A 13,832-nucleotide genomic window follows, 5' to 3' on the forward strand; every position below is an offset into this window, starting at 1 on the left:
AAAAGTAGTCATCCCAAAAATTGCCATATGTAAAAAATCTGCCATCTGCCAAAAGCCATTTTGCCATATTTCAAATAGCACTTTTTGTTCTCGGCCCTGCTGAAAGAAATACACAAAAATCAAATTTTGACTAGAACAATCTACAGAAATGAAACGTCACTCATCCAAACAGCATGAGTGCCCTCTTGTGGAGGTTTTCTCTCTCTTTCTCTCTGTCGGTGCCAAATAAAAACTTAAAATCCGCGTTTTTGAGTCATTTTGACTCTTAATTTTTGACTTGATTTTCAATGTAGCTACGTGATTGAAACAGCCGGTGTAATCATAGGACTTCCAAATGCAAGACTGTTTGTGGACCCATACGAACCCTGCTCACAATACAAACTGTAGATACACGCACATACCAACAAAATCACTCCTTCACGCCCCCAGTGATTTACACATACTCACTCAGTCAGTCACTTGCTAAACCAAACAAACAGTCTTGTGTTAAATCAGGATACCACTAAATCCCTGAAGTGAAAGTGAAAATGAGAGGCGAGGACGGAGGGGGGTCAACAAGGAAGGGGGTGAGACGGGATTAGCGGGATAATGCGAGCAGATGGAGGGAGGTCGTGGCTAAACTCTCCAAACAGATTAAACCTTCGTGGCGCGAGCGGCCCGCCAAAGACGGCGCGCTCCCCTTCGCACCGGAAGGGTCGCCCAGCCCCTGTTTACGCTCAAATTTAGGACGCGCAGCTGGCTGTAATCCTCCAATACCGCGCTCGATATCTAAGTGTATTTAGGTATGCGGATTACGGCGGATTAGACGCTCAGATGTGCTTTCTATGCACTTTGTGGACAGGTTGTATCAACAAATACTCTAGAAAAAGAACACCCAAATGGCACGCGGATGTGGATTAACCTTAGGGGCCCCTCAATTACAATATCAGGGCCTGTAATAACAATAATAATAGCAACAGTATTGAGTACAGTACAAAAAGCATAGAAAAAACAACAAAAAGATGCACTGAAAGCAGCAATACAGGGCAGATTAGATTAACATGTTTTCCGAAATTTCCGGGTTCGCCGTGAGTCAGCAACCAGCACACTTTTGCTCAATAGACAATGTTTATGGATTAGAAAAGGCAGAATAAATTAGATTTATTGATTACAATCCCACAAGAGCAAGCAACAAGTATCAAGAACAAGCATAACAAGTGGTAACGATGACGTTAGATGTAGTTTGTCAATCCCAGAATCCCCGCGTTACCGTTACAGCACAAAAAAACTGTTCCTTAACAATGAAAATCGCTTACCGTTGACAAATGAGCGGGGACCCACTGCTCCGGCAAAGCAGCAAAGGAACAAAACCAAGCGACCCGTACGTAATCCTCTGGCAGACTTCGGGGGGGTTGGGGAATCTACCGACTCTTATAAGCACATCTGATGCGGGGATGCGGGTGGCCACTCCTCGCCCCCACGAAAACGCACCACCCGAACTCGTGAGAACCCCCCCCCCCCCAAGGGTATGAAATTCCCCCCAGTTGAGGCTCCCAGCGGTTAAAGTAGAATGTTTATTTAAGTTATCTCATGAGATTCCCTCCTAACTATGGAACTCAAGCGCGTACTATGGTGCAAAACAAGTTATCTTGTGAGATTCCCTCCTAACTATGGAACCCAAGCGCGTAAAAAAACAATACTATGGTCACAGAGGCAGTCATACATCACAAAGGCAAAATGTGCTAATGATAAAGCATCACATAATATTTTCTCCCATCAACATGGCAACACATAGGAAACTGAAATCTAATTGGACGGAAAAAACAAACACATTGGCAGGGATTGGTGGCGTTTGTTGTAAGATTTTGCAACTTTTCAACAAATTGAACAGCTTTTGACTGGCTGCAAGTGATTGAGATAGACGTCCAATCCATTTGAACAGGAAGGCTAGAATTCAATGAAGATGTTCCAATGCCATTGACTGCGATCAATGTCCAATTTATCTCCATCAGTGGCTGTCAATTCGTTGTTTAAAGTGCATGTGACACGAAAAAGCATGTTTATTTCGTGATACGCTGTATTATATGCTCCTGAATGATATGTTTGGAAGCGATCCCTATATTTATTTAGTTTTTTTAATCCCACGCCATGAAAATGAGTGACTTCCAGCTTCGATCTTGTATTGAGGAGGAGGGCGCTCTGACATGTACGGATGAAGGCGTCCTCTTCACTATACAGCCGTACTGTTGTGGATGAGGACAAAGGATTCAGCTGATTTTTCGGATTAATACATTTATTTTTCGCATCAAGCCAGCCAAGCAGCTGCAGAAAAATCTTGCTGTATGAGGGAGAGGCGTGTGCACCTTTTTTGGAGTTTCAAAAGGTTCCCATTCACCGTGGATATTGGCCAAAACAAGCCCTACTACTGTGGGACCATTGGACGTACGAGGAAGTGAGTAAACATCTTGTTTTGTATTATGTCAAATACGAATACAGCGATTACATAGTAAACACAACAAATTTTCTTTAAATAAAGGACTACTTACGTTTGATCATTGATAGGCATGTAAAAAGCTCTCCTCATGCACATTAGTTGCACGTTAGCTGCACAACAACTGCAGCCGCCCTCCTCTGGGGAACGAGCTGTAAATTGCTCTCCGCTGGGCCGTTTGCCGATCGGCGAAGACAATCGACAACCCAGTCGTCATGTCAAATGATCCGGGCTAGTTATGTGTGATTGTCCGCTTCGAAGACTTTGAAACATCACTTGGTTAGCATGTCGGCTAGCTGTCACGCCTCTTGGTTTGTTTACATTCTCCGAAGCCGGGGAAGAGAAATGACATACGTCCGATTTAGGTGTCATAAAATATCGTTCAGGAGGTGCGACAGTAAAGGTGACGTCGACAGTTTTGACAATTATGGAGTAATTTTGCCATGTCGTCCTGAATAAGTGCATTTTTATTATTTCATATTCCATTTAGCACAATGGGTTTTCTGCCATATATATATGGCAGAAAACACATACGGCGGAACTTCAAGTCACCTGAGTGTTTTCCACGAAAACACTCAGGTGACTTGAAGTTCCGCTCTGAGACCCTCAATTTGGCCAGATTTCAAAATTGCCGTATATGCATGTGTGATAAATCAATGGAAAGCTTAAAATCCCTATTTCCTGGGGGAAGTAAAATTTTGAACAGGAAGGAATTTAAACAAAAATATATATATTTCATTCAAAAGTACATAGTATTTTTTTCCCACAGTAGTTTTATCCCTAAGATATGTCATTGAAAAGTACATAGTATTTTTTTCCCCCACAAAAGCAGTAGCAGAGTATGAACCCTAAACCCTAACCCTAAACCCTAACACACACACAAAAAAAAAACGCCCCGCACAGGTCAGCCCGTAAATGAAAACTCATCATTTTGATATGTGCAAATTTTGATATTTTGATATGTGCAAATGAGTTTTCGAGCATGTTCAGAACTTCAAATTGGCCATTTTCATTTGCCCTGAAGAAACCCTAACCCTAAACCCTAACCCTAATTCCAAAATAAGCCTTTGGTACTCCGCCCAGGTCAGGCACGTGAATGAAAACTCACCATTTTGATAACGTAACATCTCATATGTCTCATGAAGAGTCTCACCAATTTTGAGGTGGATCCAACTAACTGCCTCGGCGCAATGGTCTCAAACGTGCACCCTGGTTTTCGACAAAAATGGCATGTTTTTCAATATTCAATCCAAAATACCCGATATCCTTTTGGGTTTGGAATATGGGTGCAAGTTTGTGCAAATTTTGGTGAGTTTTTGAGCATGTTAAGACCTTCAAATGGGCCATTTTCATTTGCCATGAAGAAACAATAATAATAATCCTTAGCAGAACAATAGGGCTATGTGCTCGGCCCTAATTAAAGAGAAAAACCCTAATCGGAGGCGAGAGCACGCGAAACCAGAATTAAAGACGCCACGATTATAACGAGATATTATTGCGTACCTACCTTGTTTCGATCCAAAAACTCCATGTAGCTCGTATCACCAAGGGTCAAGACACAGCTGTGAATGACCACAGCCGGATTTTAAATTTTATTTTACGGGTGAAAGATGATGATATAATAAGAGTCACGATGCAGAAATCGCAGACATCAAGGGGTGGTCGAGATGTTCTTTTTCATATATTTACCCTTTTAAACGTTTTTTTTTTTTTGTTCTTTTTTTCAATTTTTCTTGGTTTGGATCGATTGTTTATCATCTAACATATCGGAAAAAATGCGACAGTAACAAAAAAAATACAATTAAGCGATAGTTATGAGGTAGATATCCGTGACTATTTTACAGACACCATTTTTTTCATTGTGACGTCATTTGTTTAAAAGTTTAAAATATGTAAGTGAATAATTTTCTAAAGTGTTTTTTTTTTTTTAAACGAAATATTAGACATAGACATTTCGAATAAGAAATATGATTACTTGCTTTCTTTTATGGCTACGTTGAAACAAAAGCGGTTGCGCGACGTCTGTAAACAGGAGTTTCCAGGGTAAAACGGACGAATTAAAAATAATTTGGGGGCTTATTGCGCCATGAATCTGCTATGGCAGCATATAGACATTGTGTTCTCTCAAACACAACAGTTCTTTTGGCTTAAAATACAGCAGTTTATTTTAAGGAGGAGTGCAAGAGCAGAAACTGCTTTTTCAGTCTTGTCTGTTTTCCGCCATATATATTCTTTCCAATGCTGAATCTGAACAAATACATTGAACACACACACACACAAAAAAAAAGTAATTCACGGTTTTTCACTTATCATGGCAGGTTCTGGTCCCTATTAACGGTAAAAAACGAGGGATCACTGACTGTAAAACTAATCACAAAACTCATGAATGATTAGTCGACTATCAAAACACCCACATTTCCCCTCAAAGTGACACAATACATTGTTTTTTTCCTCTCACAGTCTAAAAACTTTATAAAAGTGCAACGCAATTTGCTCAAATTATTGCAAACGTACAGTTTTTAAATACAATAAAACAACTCTGACTGTGGTAGTCCGCTGCTAAAAAATGAGGCTAACGGTTCGAGACGGAGCGCTGCAAGAAAATGCTGCATCAGATGCTTTCAACAATTAAGACCGATGAACGGATTCTTCAAGAAAGACAATCCACACGCTAATAAATCAAGCTAAACGCCGATTCTGAAGGACAAACAAAATTTGCCTAACTTTTTAAATTCCTGCTAGGATTGGACAACTATCACCGTTAGTGGTTCATATTTAAAAACAAATGAGGAAAATATCTGATTCATTGGCTTTTTTCAAGTGGCGAACACAAAGAATGAAAATACGCGGACACGAACATAAGCAGCACAAAGACGAAGAAGTCTCAATGGACTTTGATTGTTGGAGTTGGTCTTTTAATTTCATCAAAAAGTTCTCCGCAAGAATGCTCCCGAGCCCCTCCCCAAATCAAATATGCTCTCTACATTCGAGGGCTGCTTTTTAATCCGACTGTTGCTTCTCTGAATAATTCAGCGTGATGTGAAGGAAATCTGTAATCGCTAGTGCTGCATTCAGCGCAAGCATCATAAGATCGTGTTTACGTGTTCACATGCAGAAGCGTTCCGAATTGAGGATGGGGGAGCACAATGGATCGGAAGTCTATTGCAGTCAATGGCAGATTTAATTTACTAAATGTGTTTAAAACAGTAGGAATGTTGTTGATTTGTCTCCATACTTTCAATGTTGTGAGTGGAAATACACCGTTACTGCATGTGTGGTCAATGCAAAACCAGTTGAATTTTGAGAGACAGCAAGAACCGTAAGTGGTATTTGGTATGTGGCAAAATGGATTTGCCATGTGCCAAAATGGGTTTTTACATGTGGCATTTGTGGCCTTATTTGGGCGCCAGTTGAATGTTAATGCGCTGTAATGTTATTTGGGTGCCAGTTGAATGTTAATGCGCTGTAATGGTCAAAAATCACAGGCACGCATGTTTTTCTGCTATTTGATATGAATGGAAAATTTGGACGTTCATAGCCGTCAATGGCATGGACGTGCATGGTCTGCAAAAATGCCATATACCCCAAAACATGTCAAAATCACATGTCAAAATCAATTTTGCCACGTGGCAAAATAAAATGCCACATGGCAAAATCCATTTTGCCACATGGCAAAAAAATGCCACATGGCTAAAAAAAAACAAATGACATATGACAAAAAAATGCCACATGGCAAAAACTATTTTGCCACAGTGCAAAAAAAAGGCCACATGGCAAAATCAATTTTCCCCACATGGCAAAAACATGCCACATGGCAAAATCAATTTCGTCACATGGCAAAAAAATGACAAATGGCAAACAAAAAAATGCCACATGACCATATCTATTTTGCCACGTGGCAAAATCCATTTTGCCACATGACAAAAAAATGCCACATAGCAAAATCCATTTTGCCACATGGCAAAAAAAAAAAAACATAACAAAAAACAAATGACACATGACAAAAAAATGCCACATGGCAATTTTTCCACAGTGCAAAAATGCCACATGCCAAAATCAATTTTGCCACATGCATGGCAAAAAAAATGCCACATGGCTAAATCAATTTTCCCACATGGCAAAAAAATGCCACATGGCAAAATCCATTTTGCCACAGTGCATAAAATGTCACATGACAAAATCTATTCTGCCACATGGCAAAAAATGCCACATGGAAAAAAATGCCACATGGTAAAATCCATTTTGCCTCAAAGCAAATACCACTTTTCTGCTGTCAATTTATGAAGCTATTCATCTATGAGTTAAGACAGCTATTTCCCAAAATAATGCCAAGGTCCACAAAAATCAATCACGATTTTGAACGACATAAAAGATTAGAAGTATTTACCAAAATTGGAAAAAGCAAAGTTTTAAGTGGGGGTGTCAACTTCGCCCATGCACGGACACGCCTCACCTCGTTTGTCTTGCACCCTGACGCCAATCTCTACCAGCGGCTCCGTCTCACGGTCCAGCCGGCGCGCGATGACAATATCCCCGCTGTCGCGCCCCACGACCACCGGCGAGCTCTCCGCGTCGTCGGGCTCCACCAGCTCGAACGCGGCCGCCTGGAAGCGCACCGGGTTCAAGTTCATCACCACCGAGCCGATGCCGGCGTCCTCGGACACGTTGATGAAAAGCGGGCTGCTCTCCGCCGCGTCTCGGACGGACCTGGAAGTCCGAGCGGGTGCTTTTCCCCGGGTGGAGAGCCACTGGCGCGGGGTGACTTCCACCACGATGCCCTCGCTCGTGCGCGGCGGCCAGCCTCGGTCCCGGGCGAACACCGTGAACTTAATAGGTCCGTCCCGGCCCAGGATAGAGTCCACCAGGAGGACCTCTCCGCTTTTAGGCACCACGTAGAAAGTGCCGTTCTTGGGCATGGCGAAGTAAAAAAGCTCCGCATTCTTGCCGCTGTCCTCGTCCCGCGCCGTCACCGTATAAACCACCGTGCGCAGCGGGGTAGCGTCATCCAGGCTCAGCCTCACATCGGTGCCCCGGAAGGCGGGCCGGTGGTCGTTGATGTCCAGCACGTCCACTTTGACGGACGCCACCTCGGCGCACGAGCCGCCGCAGCACACGCCGACCCCCAGCGCGTACTCAGCCCGCTGCTCTCGGTCCAGAAGCCCGTTAGTCCTCAGCAGCATGTGGCCTCGGTTGTGGTGCGTCAGGACGCGAAACTTGTCGCTTCCGTCGCCGAGGAGCCTCCAGTGCGGCTGGGGAACCAACTCCGAGCCGCACGTTCGTTTGGCGTTCAGCCTCCGCAGAGGCACGATCAGCCCGTTGACCCGGGATCCCGGCGGCGCGTTCTCGAACACATGCCCGTGGAAGAAGGGCACCGGGACCGGCGCCGACTCCTGCTCCTCCACGGTGCTGTTGGCGAGCGCGCAAGACAGCAAAATCGGTAAAAGGCTTCCCCAAATCATGACGAGCACGTCTCAGCACCAGAGCGCCAACTCCTCTGAGGCACCCATGGGTGCTCTCCGGCACGCCTCTCGGGACGCTTTCAATCCTCCGAATCCGAACGAGTGGAAGGATGCTGTGCTCGGGAGAACTTTGCGTCCGCCTGCTCTTCTTTCCTCTCGCCTTTTCTCCAGCGCTCTCTCACCGGCGCGCGCACCCGAGTGGAGCGCGGAGAGGGGGGCTTCTCGCGTGGCGGGGACGCGCGCAGCTCCCCTCGCTGCGTCTTCCCTCACGCATTTAACGGACGTCTCTTCATTTTACGTGTATGTCACCAAGAGGACTCTGGGGGGCGACCCCGAGCGCCTTTGTCACGCTGATCAATGACCCGCCCTGCATACACATCACATCACTCTTGTCCCAATAACACGTCACTTGAGTGGATTAAAATAATTCAGAAATCGATCCCGTAAAGTGCTTCTGGCTGATGCCGGCTGTGTGTAGAAAATTAAGGACACAGGCTTGGAGAAATGTCACGTGGTGGAAGCGTGTGGTAAAATGTACGTTGCTTTCTGATTGGCTGCCATTGACGGTCATAAACGTCCGTTTTATTTCTTTTTTTAAAAGTCCTTCCGTCATGCCTTGTGCTGAGTTTTGTTGGGACTTTACCCTAGTGTTTCTTATCCATGTGATCACCCATTAATTTCACCTGTCATTGCTGGCACTTTTGTCTTGACCAATCCGCTCCCTCTTATATCAACCACCTGTGTCTCATTGTTACCCCATGTCTGTATTTAAGTTCCCCATCTGCTGTCTGTTCTATTTGGGTCTTTGTCTATCCAAGCGTCTATTTGTACATTCAAGCCCTTGTTTTCAGATTCCTCTAAATCTGGGGTCCTCAATTAGTGGACCGCGGTCCACGACGGGACCACAGCACACCTCTCTGCTGACCCAGAGCAAATGGTACATTCAAAACAAAAAAAGAAAAAAAAAACTTTTTTTAACATATATATTATTTGTATGATTAGCCGATCTATCGCTATGCGCTACTATGCTATCGCTAAATCCTGTTTCATTTTTAGTCAAATATTTTCCGTGTTCCCACTTCTGTTGTCATCTCTATGACAACAATGCACTGATTGGCTAAGAGAGCCTACATGGAGGCGACGATTGGCTGAGAGAGCGTGCATGGATGAGCTGATTGGCTGAGAGAGCCTGCATGCTGCTAGCTAAAGTGGAGTGGACGGACCGCGGCAGTGTGAAACACGAGTCGCACCCTGCACTTTGCAATCTGTTTGTTTGTTTTTTGCCACCAGTTGAAGACCGAATCTAACAAAATGGCATGCTCGAAGTTGACCAAGAGAAGAAATGTGGACAACGAAAATAGGACTGACAAATATGCGTCAATTTTGCCAACTGCAAGTACCAAACCTATGTGCTTAATATGCTTAGAGACCGTTGCTCTGAGAAAAAGTGAAAATGTGAAACTCCATCATTTTAAAGCGCACAGCTCTTTTGAAGAAAAGTTTCCACCTAAATCAGAATTGAGAAGGCAAGAAATGACCAGGTTGAAGCAGTCATATCAAGCGTCAAGCAAGGTTATTGTTAAATGTATGACACTAGAGATGTCCCGATCACGTCATGTTCAAAGTATCGGAATCGGCAAAAAAATATCGGCCATGCCTTTTCTAATATATTCAGTATATATATATATATTTAAATTAACTCGTTTTCTAATTGTATTTAACGTTACAGACATAATATGTTACACTCATCCAGAGTCTTGAGTTTAGGCTTAAGGTAGGGTTATCAAAATTATCCCGATAACGGCCGTAATTAATTTTTTAAAAAATGGATAATTTAAAAATATTTAAAGCAATTAATGCATGCGTTGCACGACCCACTCACGCATTGTCACGCTCAATCTGTAGTGGCACCGTTTTACCAATATGGAGAGATAAAAGGCAGCGTAAAATGAGTAGAGTGAATTTTGGCAGCCTTTGGAGCCTTTTTTTAATTGGCTAAAGCCTTACAATCCCTCTCCCTATGATTAGAGATATCATGGGAAGCAATCTGGGGAAGCAAGGTAGCAATTGATCTTTATCTTGACACCACATGTTATTTCCCAATGCAGAGAAGATATATCACTTGGTAGCACTACGCACAGTCATGGTTCCACTTCCCATCATGCATTTGGCCGTGGCTACAGTATCATTTACTAAAAGCTCAATAAATACACAAGATGGCAATATTTAGGCACAATATACAAAGTCACAAGTCTTTCTATCCATGGATCCCTCTCACAGAAAGAATGTTAATAATGTAAATGCCATCTTGAGGATTTATTGTCATAATAAACAAATACAGTAATAATGTACTGTATGTTACACGAATATATTCGTCCGAGTTTTATTCATTTTTTTCTTAATGCATTGCCAAAATGTATATGATCGGGAAAAATTATCGGGAATGATTGGAATTGAATCGGGAGCAAAAGAAAATCAAACGGATAGGGAAATATCGGGATCGGCAGATACTCAAACTCAAACGATCGGGATCGGATCGGGAGCAAAAAAACATGATCGGAACAACCCTATATGAAACAACAACAAATTGCAACGGAGTGCTCACTCAGAGTGTCGTGGGTGTTGGCAAAACATAAGAAAACCGATCTCTGATGTAGAAATGATAAATGAGTGTATGACTGAAGTGATGGCAGCAATGTTCGAAGGGAAAAAAATGGAGGAAATGACAACAACAATCAAACAAATCTCACTTTCAGATTCATCAAACACAAGATGCACTGAAGTACTGGCTGATGATGTGAGTAAAAAGATTTGTGAACCCCAAATGCCATTTCTCTCATTGAGCCGTGTTTTACAGTTAAAGTTCCAGTTAATAATGACTATCTTTGCACCTTAATGACAGAGCTTGTCATTTTTGTTCTGTACATGTGAAACTTGCACGTTTTCTTTTTTGTCCAGCAGTGTTTTACAGTTACAAAATGTACTGTCAATAGTTATTGTTCGCACCTTAATGACAGATCTTGCCAATTATTTAGTGCACATGTGTAAACATTGTACTTGCATGTTTGTTTTTTTTTTTGTATTTTTATTTTAAGTTAAGAAAATGTTTCGTTAATTTCTTTTCATTTAATCAGAATGTGCTTTTGTTTGGTCAAAAGAAAACCACATTTACCACTTTTGAGCTGCCTTGTACTTGACCGACATTAATTAATCCTTTAACACCGAACGTGTTGGCAGCGACGCGTTTACACATATCGTCTTCGAAGCTTTGTCACGCTGTAATTACGTCACCCACGTGCCGCTGGTTGGTCTCGTTTGAAAGTGCGGAAGTTGATGTCCACACCAGTTTTTATCTGAAGTCAATCGGCCAAGAAAAGCGGGAGATAATGTCATTTGAGTTTTATAGTTTTATTGCACTCATAAATATGCATTAAAACGCTGCATGGACCATGTATCCATCTCCATATTTCCATCATTTCTTGTCCTTTTTCAGAACCAAAAGCAGCACAAAAGACTACATATCCCAAGAGCCGTTGTGATGTCAATAAAGACGAACCGAATGTGATCATTTTTAATAAATTTCCGAGCGAGGCGCCAACTATTGAAAGGGAGGCATGCGAAGCAAGCAACGGCCGGTTGGTTTGAGCGAGCGACTTTGAAACGTGCAGAATGAATCTAAAACTACATTTAGCGCAAGCTAATGGATTATTTCATTAACTCAAGAAAGAAGATGAGCCGTATTTGTCGTTATTTTCTTGGGATGAGACAGTGTCTGGGCGAGTAGAAGTGACAGCAGCGCGCAAAGCCGCAAACGGCGAAAGAGTAGGCTGTGTGATGTTGTGTGTGATGCAGCTCCGTGACCTGTTCAAGAAGAAGCTTTATGGAGTGTGCAAAAAAAAAAAAAAAAAAACTTTATTGTGTCGCATGCCTGAAAAATTTGAATTGAATTGAACTACTTGTCAATATTTCTTAAAATACTTTTTTCCAAAGTTATATATATTTTTTCTTCACTACAATCTTTTCAATTTTTATGTAGATGTGTGTTCGAGAAGCTTGATTGCATGTACGTATACTTTAGATAAGGTGATGGGTATAATACCTAACTTCACAAAGAGATATCCTCCAAACACTTTTTGTGTTAGATGATATTGTGACATCAGGCGGGGACAGGTAGTGGAGGGCCGTTACATTCCTTTTCCAGAGCAGAAGAATCAAGTCAAAATGGCCGCCAGCCTAAAGACTACAATTCCCAGCATGCCGCACAACGCAGCCAGGTGTGGCTGCTTAAGCCACCTAATTGCAGCTGGCCTGGAGGACAAGATAAAAGACGACCAGATGAAGCAAAGGGGGAGGCGTAAGGAGATTGACAGAGAGACTTGGAAGAAAGTATTTTGAGAACAGACCTAAGTTGCCACTTGTAAGACATTTTGAGTATTTTGATGAGAACAGACCTAAGTTGCCATTTTTGAGACATTTTAGTTGATTGTTTGCTTTTTTACTGTTTGTGCCACATTTGGGCCTTTTTCTTTTGGGGAAACCCGCTGGTTTTGCTAATTAAAGAACTGTTTGGTTCGACACATTGGCGTCTCAAGCTCCTTCCTGGCCAGGCCTAACTCGTGTGCGGTCACAATATATATAATTTTTTTTCTCACTATTTTGCACTGTATATAACCTGTTTTGACGATAGTATGTGTCAAGGCCAAAAACGCCTATGACCATACCTGCTGTTTGTGTTGAATTGTCAAACATAAAACTATTCAATTTTATTTTTTTCTATTGAATGTTTATCCTAACAAGTTGAATAAATATTATCAAGCTTCAAAACCGTTGGTCGAGCATGTTTGGTTGTCAATGGCACATCAACATTACAAATTTTGAAAAAAGATTTTGGGATTTTTTTGTCTTTTTGGGTCCAAAATGTGGATTATAATTGGTCAGTGAAGAAAACAACAGTTTAGAGATGAAGTTCAAGGTGTCCTGAAAAAGGGACCCAACTTGGCCATTGTAAACATTTTTTTCTTTGAAATATAAAGGCAACATCAAATGCATGCAAATTTGGCCAAAATAGGCTTAGGTGTTAAAGGGTTAATGGACCCATGCTTGCATGAAAAAAAGTAATTGTGGACCTTCAAGATTTGTATTTGAGGACTCCTGCTCTAGTAGTGATGGTGAGATGAAGCCTCACTTAAGCCAATTGATTCGAGAAAGGGTTCATTTGTCAAATCTTCTTATGTGTATGGTACCACCTACTGGCTAAGTATATAATCACAGTCAGTTGTCTCCCAACCACATGAGTGATTCGGTGATTGTTGTGTGTGTGTCTGCTAGGAATGAAATTATTTTGCAAAATATTGTCTGACCGTATCCTTTATGTACATTGATTATCACATATGTACATATATTTTTTGTTGAACATTTTTTTCATTGTTTTCCAGCCACAGACATTTGGCATACATCTACAGCAATGAGATCAAACTCATAACCCGTGTGACTATAATGTATGAGGGGACAGTACCCCCTGAAATAAAAAGAAAACAAAAATATACGAAACAAAAACCAAACTCAAACACGCAAACAGTACCTCAACAACAGTCATAAATAGGGTTGTTCCGATCATGTTTTTTTGCTCCCGATCCGACCCCGGTCGTTTTAGTTTGAGTATCTGCCGATCCCGATATTTCCCGATCCGATTGCTTTTTTTTGCTCCCGATTCAATTCCAATCATTCCCGATAATTTTTCCCGATCATAAACATTTTGGCAATGCATTAAGAAAAAAATGAATAAAACTCGGACGAATATATACATTCTACATACAGTACATAAGTACTGTATTTGTTTATTATGACAATAAATCCTCGAGATGGCATTTACATTATTAACATTCTTTCTGTGAGAGGGATCC

General features: G+C 41.9%; 1 protein-coding gene across 1 annotated transcript in view; it reads right to left on the reverse strand.

Annotated features, from left to right (window-relative positions):
• The window catches only part of si:ch211-186j3.6 (neural-cadherin), a 689,510-nt gene extending 681,346 nt beyond the window's left edge, over positions 1-8,164 (reverse strand). The window contains exon 1 of the mRNA XM_057844439.1: positions 6,924-8,164. Coding sequence (XP_057700422.1) covers positions 6,924-7,929 — 1,006 coding nt within the window. The 5' untranslated portion in view covers positions 7,930-8,164. The remainder of the gene's footprint in view (positions 1-6,923) is intronic.
• Between the last annotated feature and the right edge of the window lie 5,668 nt (positions 8,165-13,832).

This window comes from Corythoichthys intestinalis, chromosome 1 (genome assembly GCF_030265065.1).
Source record: "Corythoichthys intestinalis isolate RoL2023-P3 chromosome 1, ASM3026506v1, whole genome shotgun sequence".
Lineage (NCBI taxonomy): Eukaryota > Metazoa > Chordata > Actinopteri > Syngnathiformes > Syngnathidae > Corythoichthys > Corythoichthys intestinalis.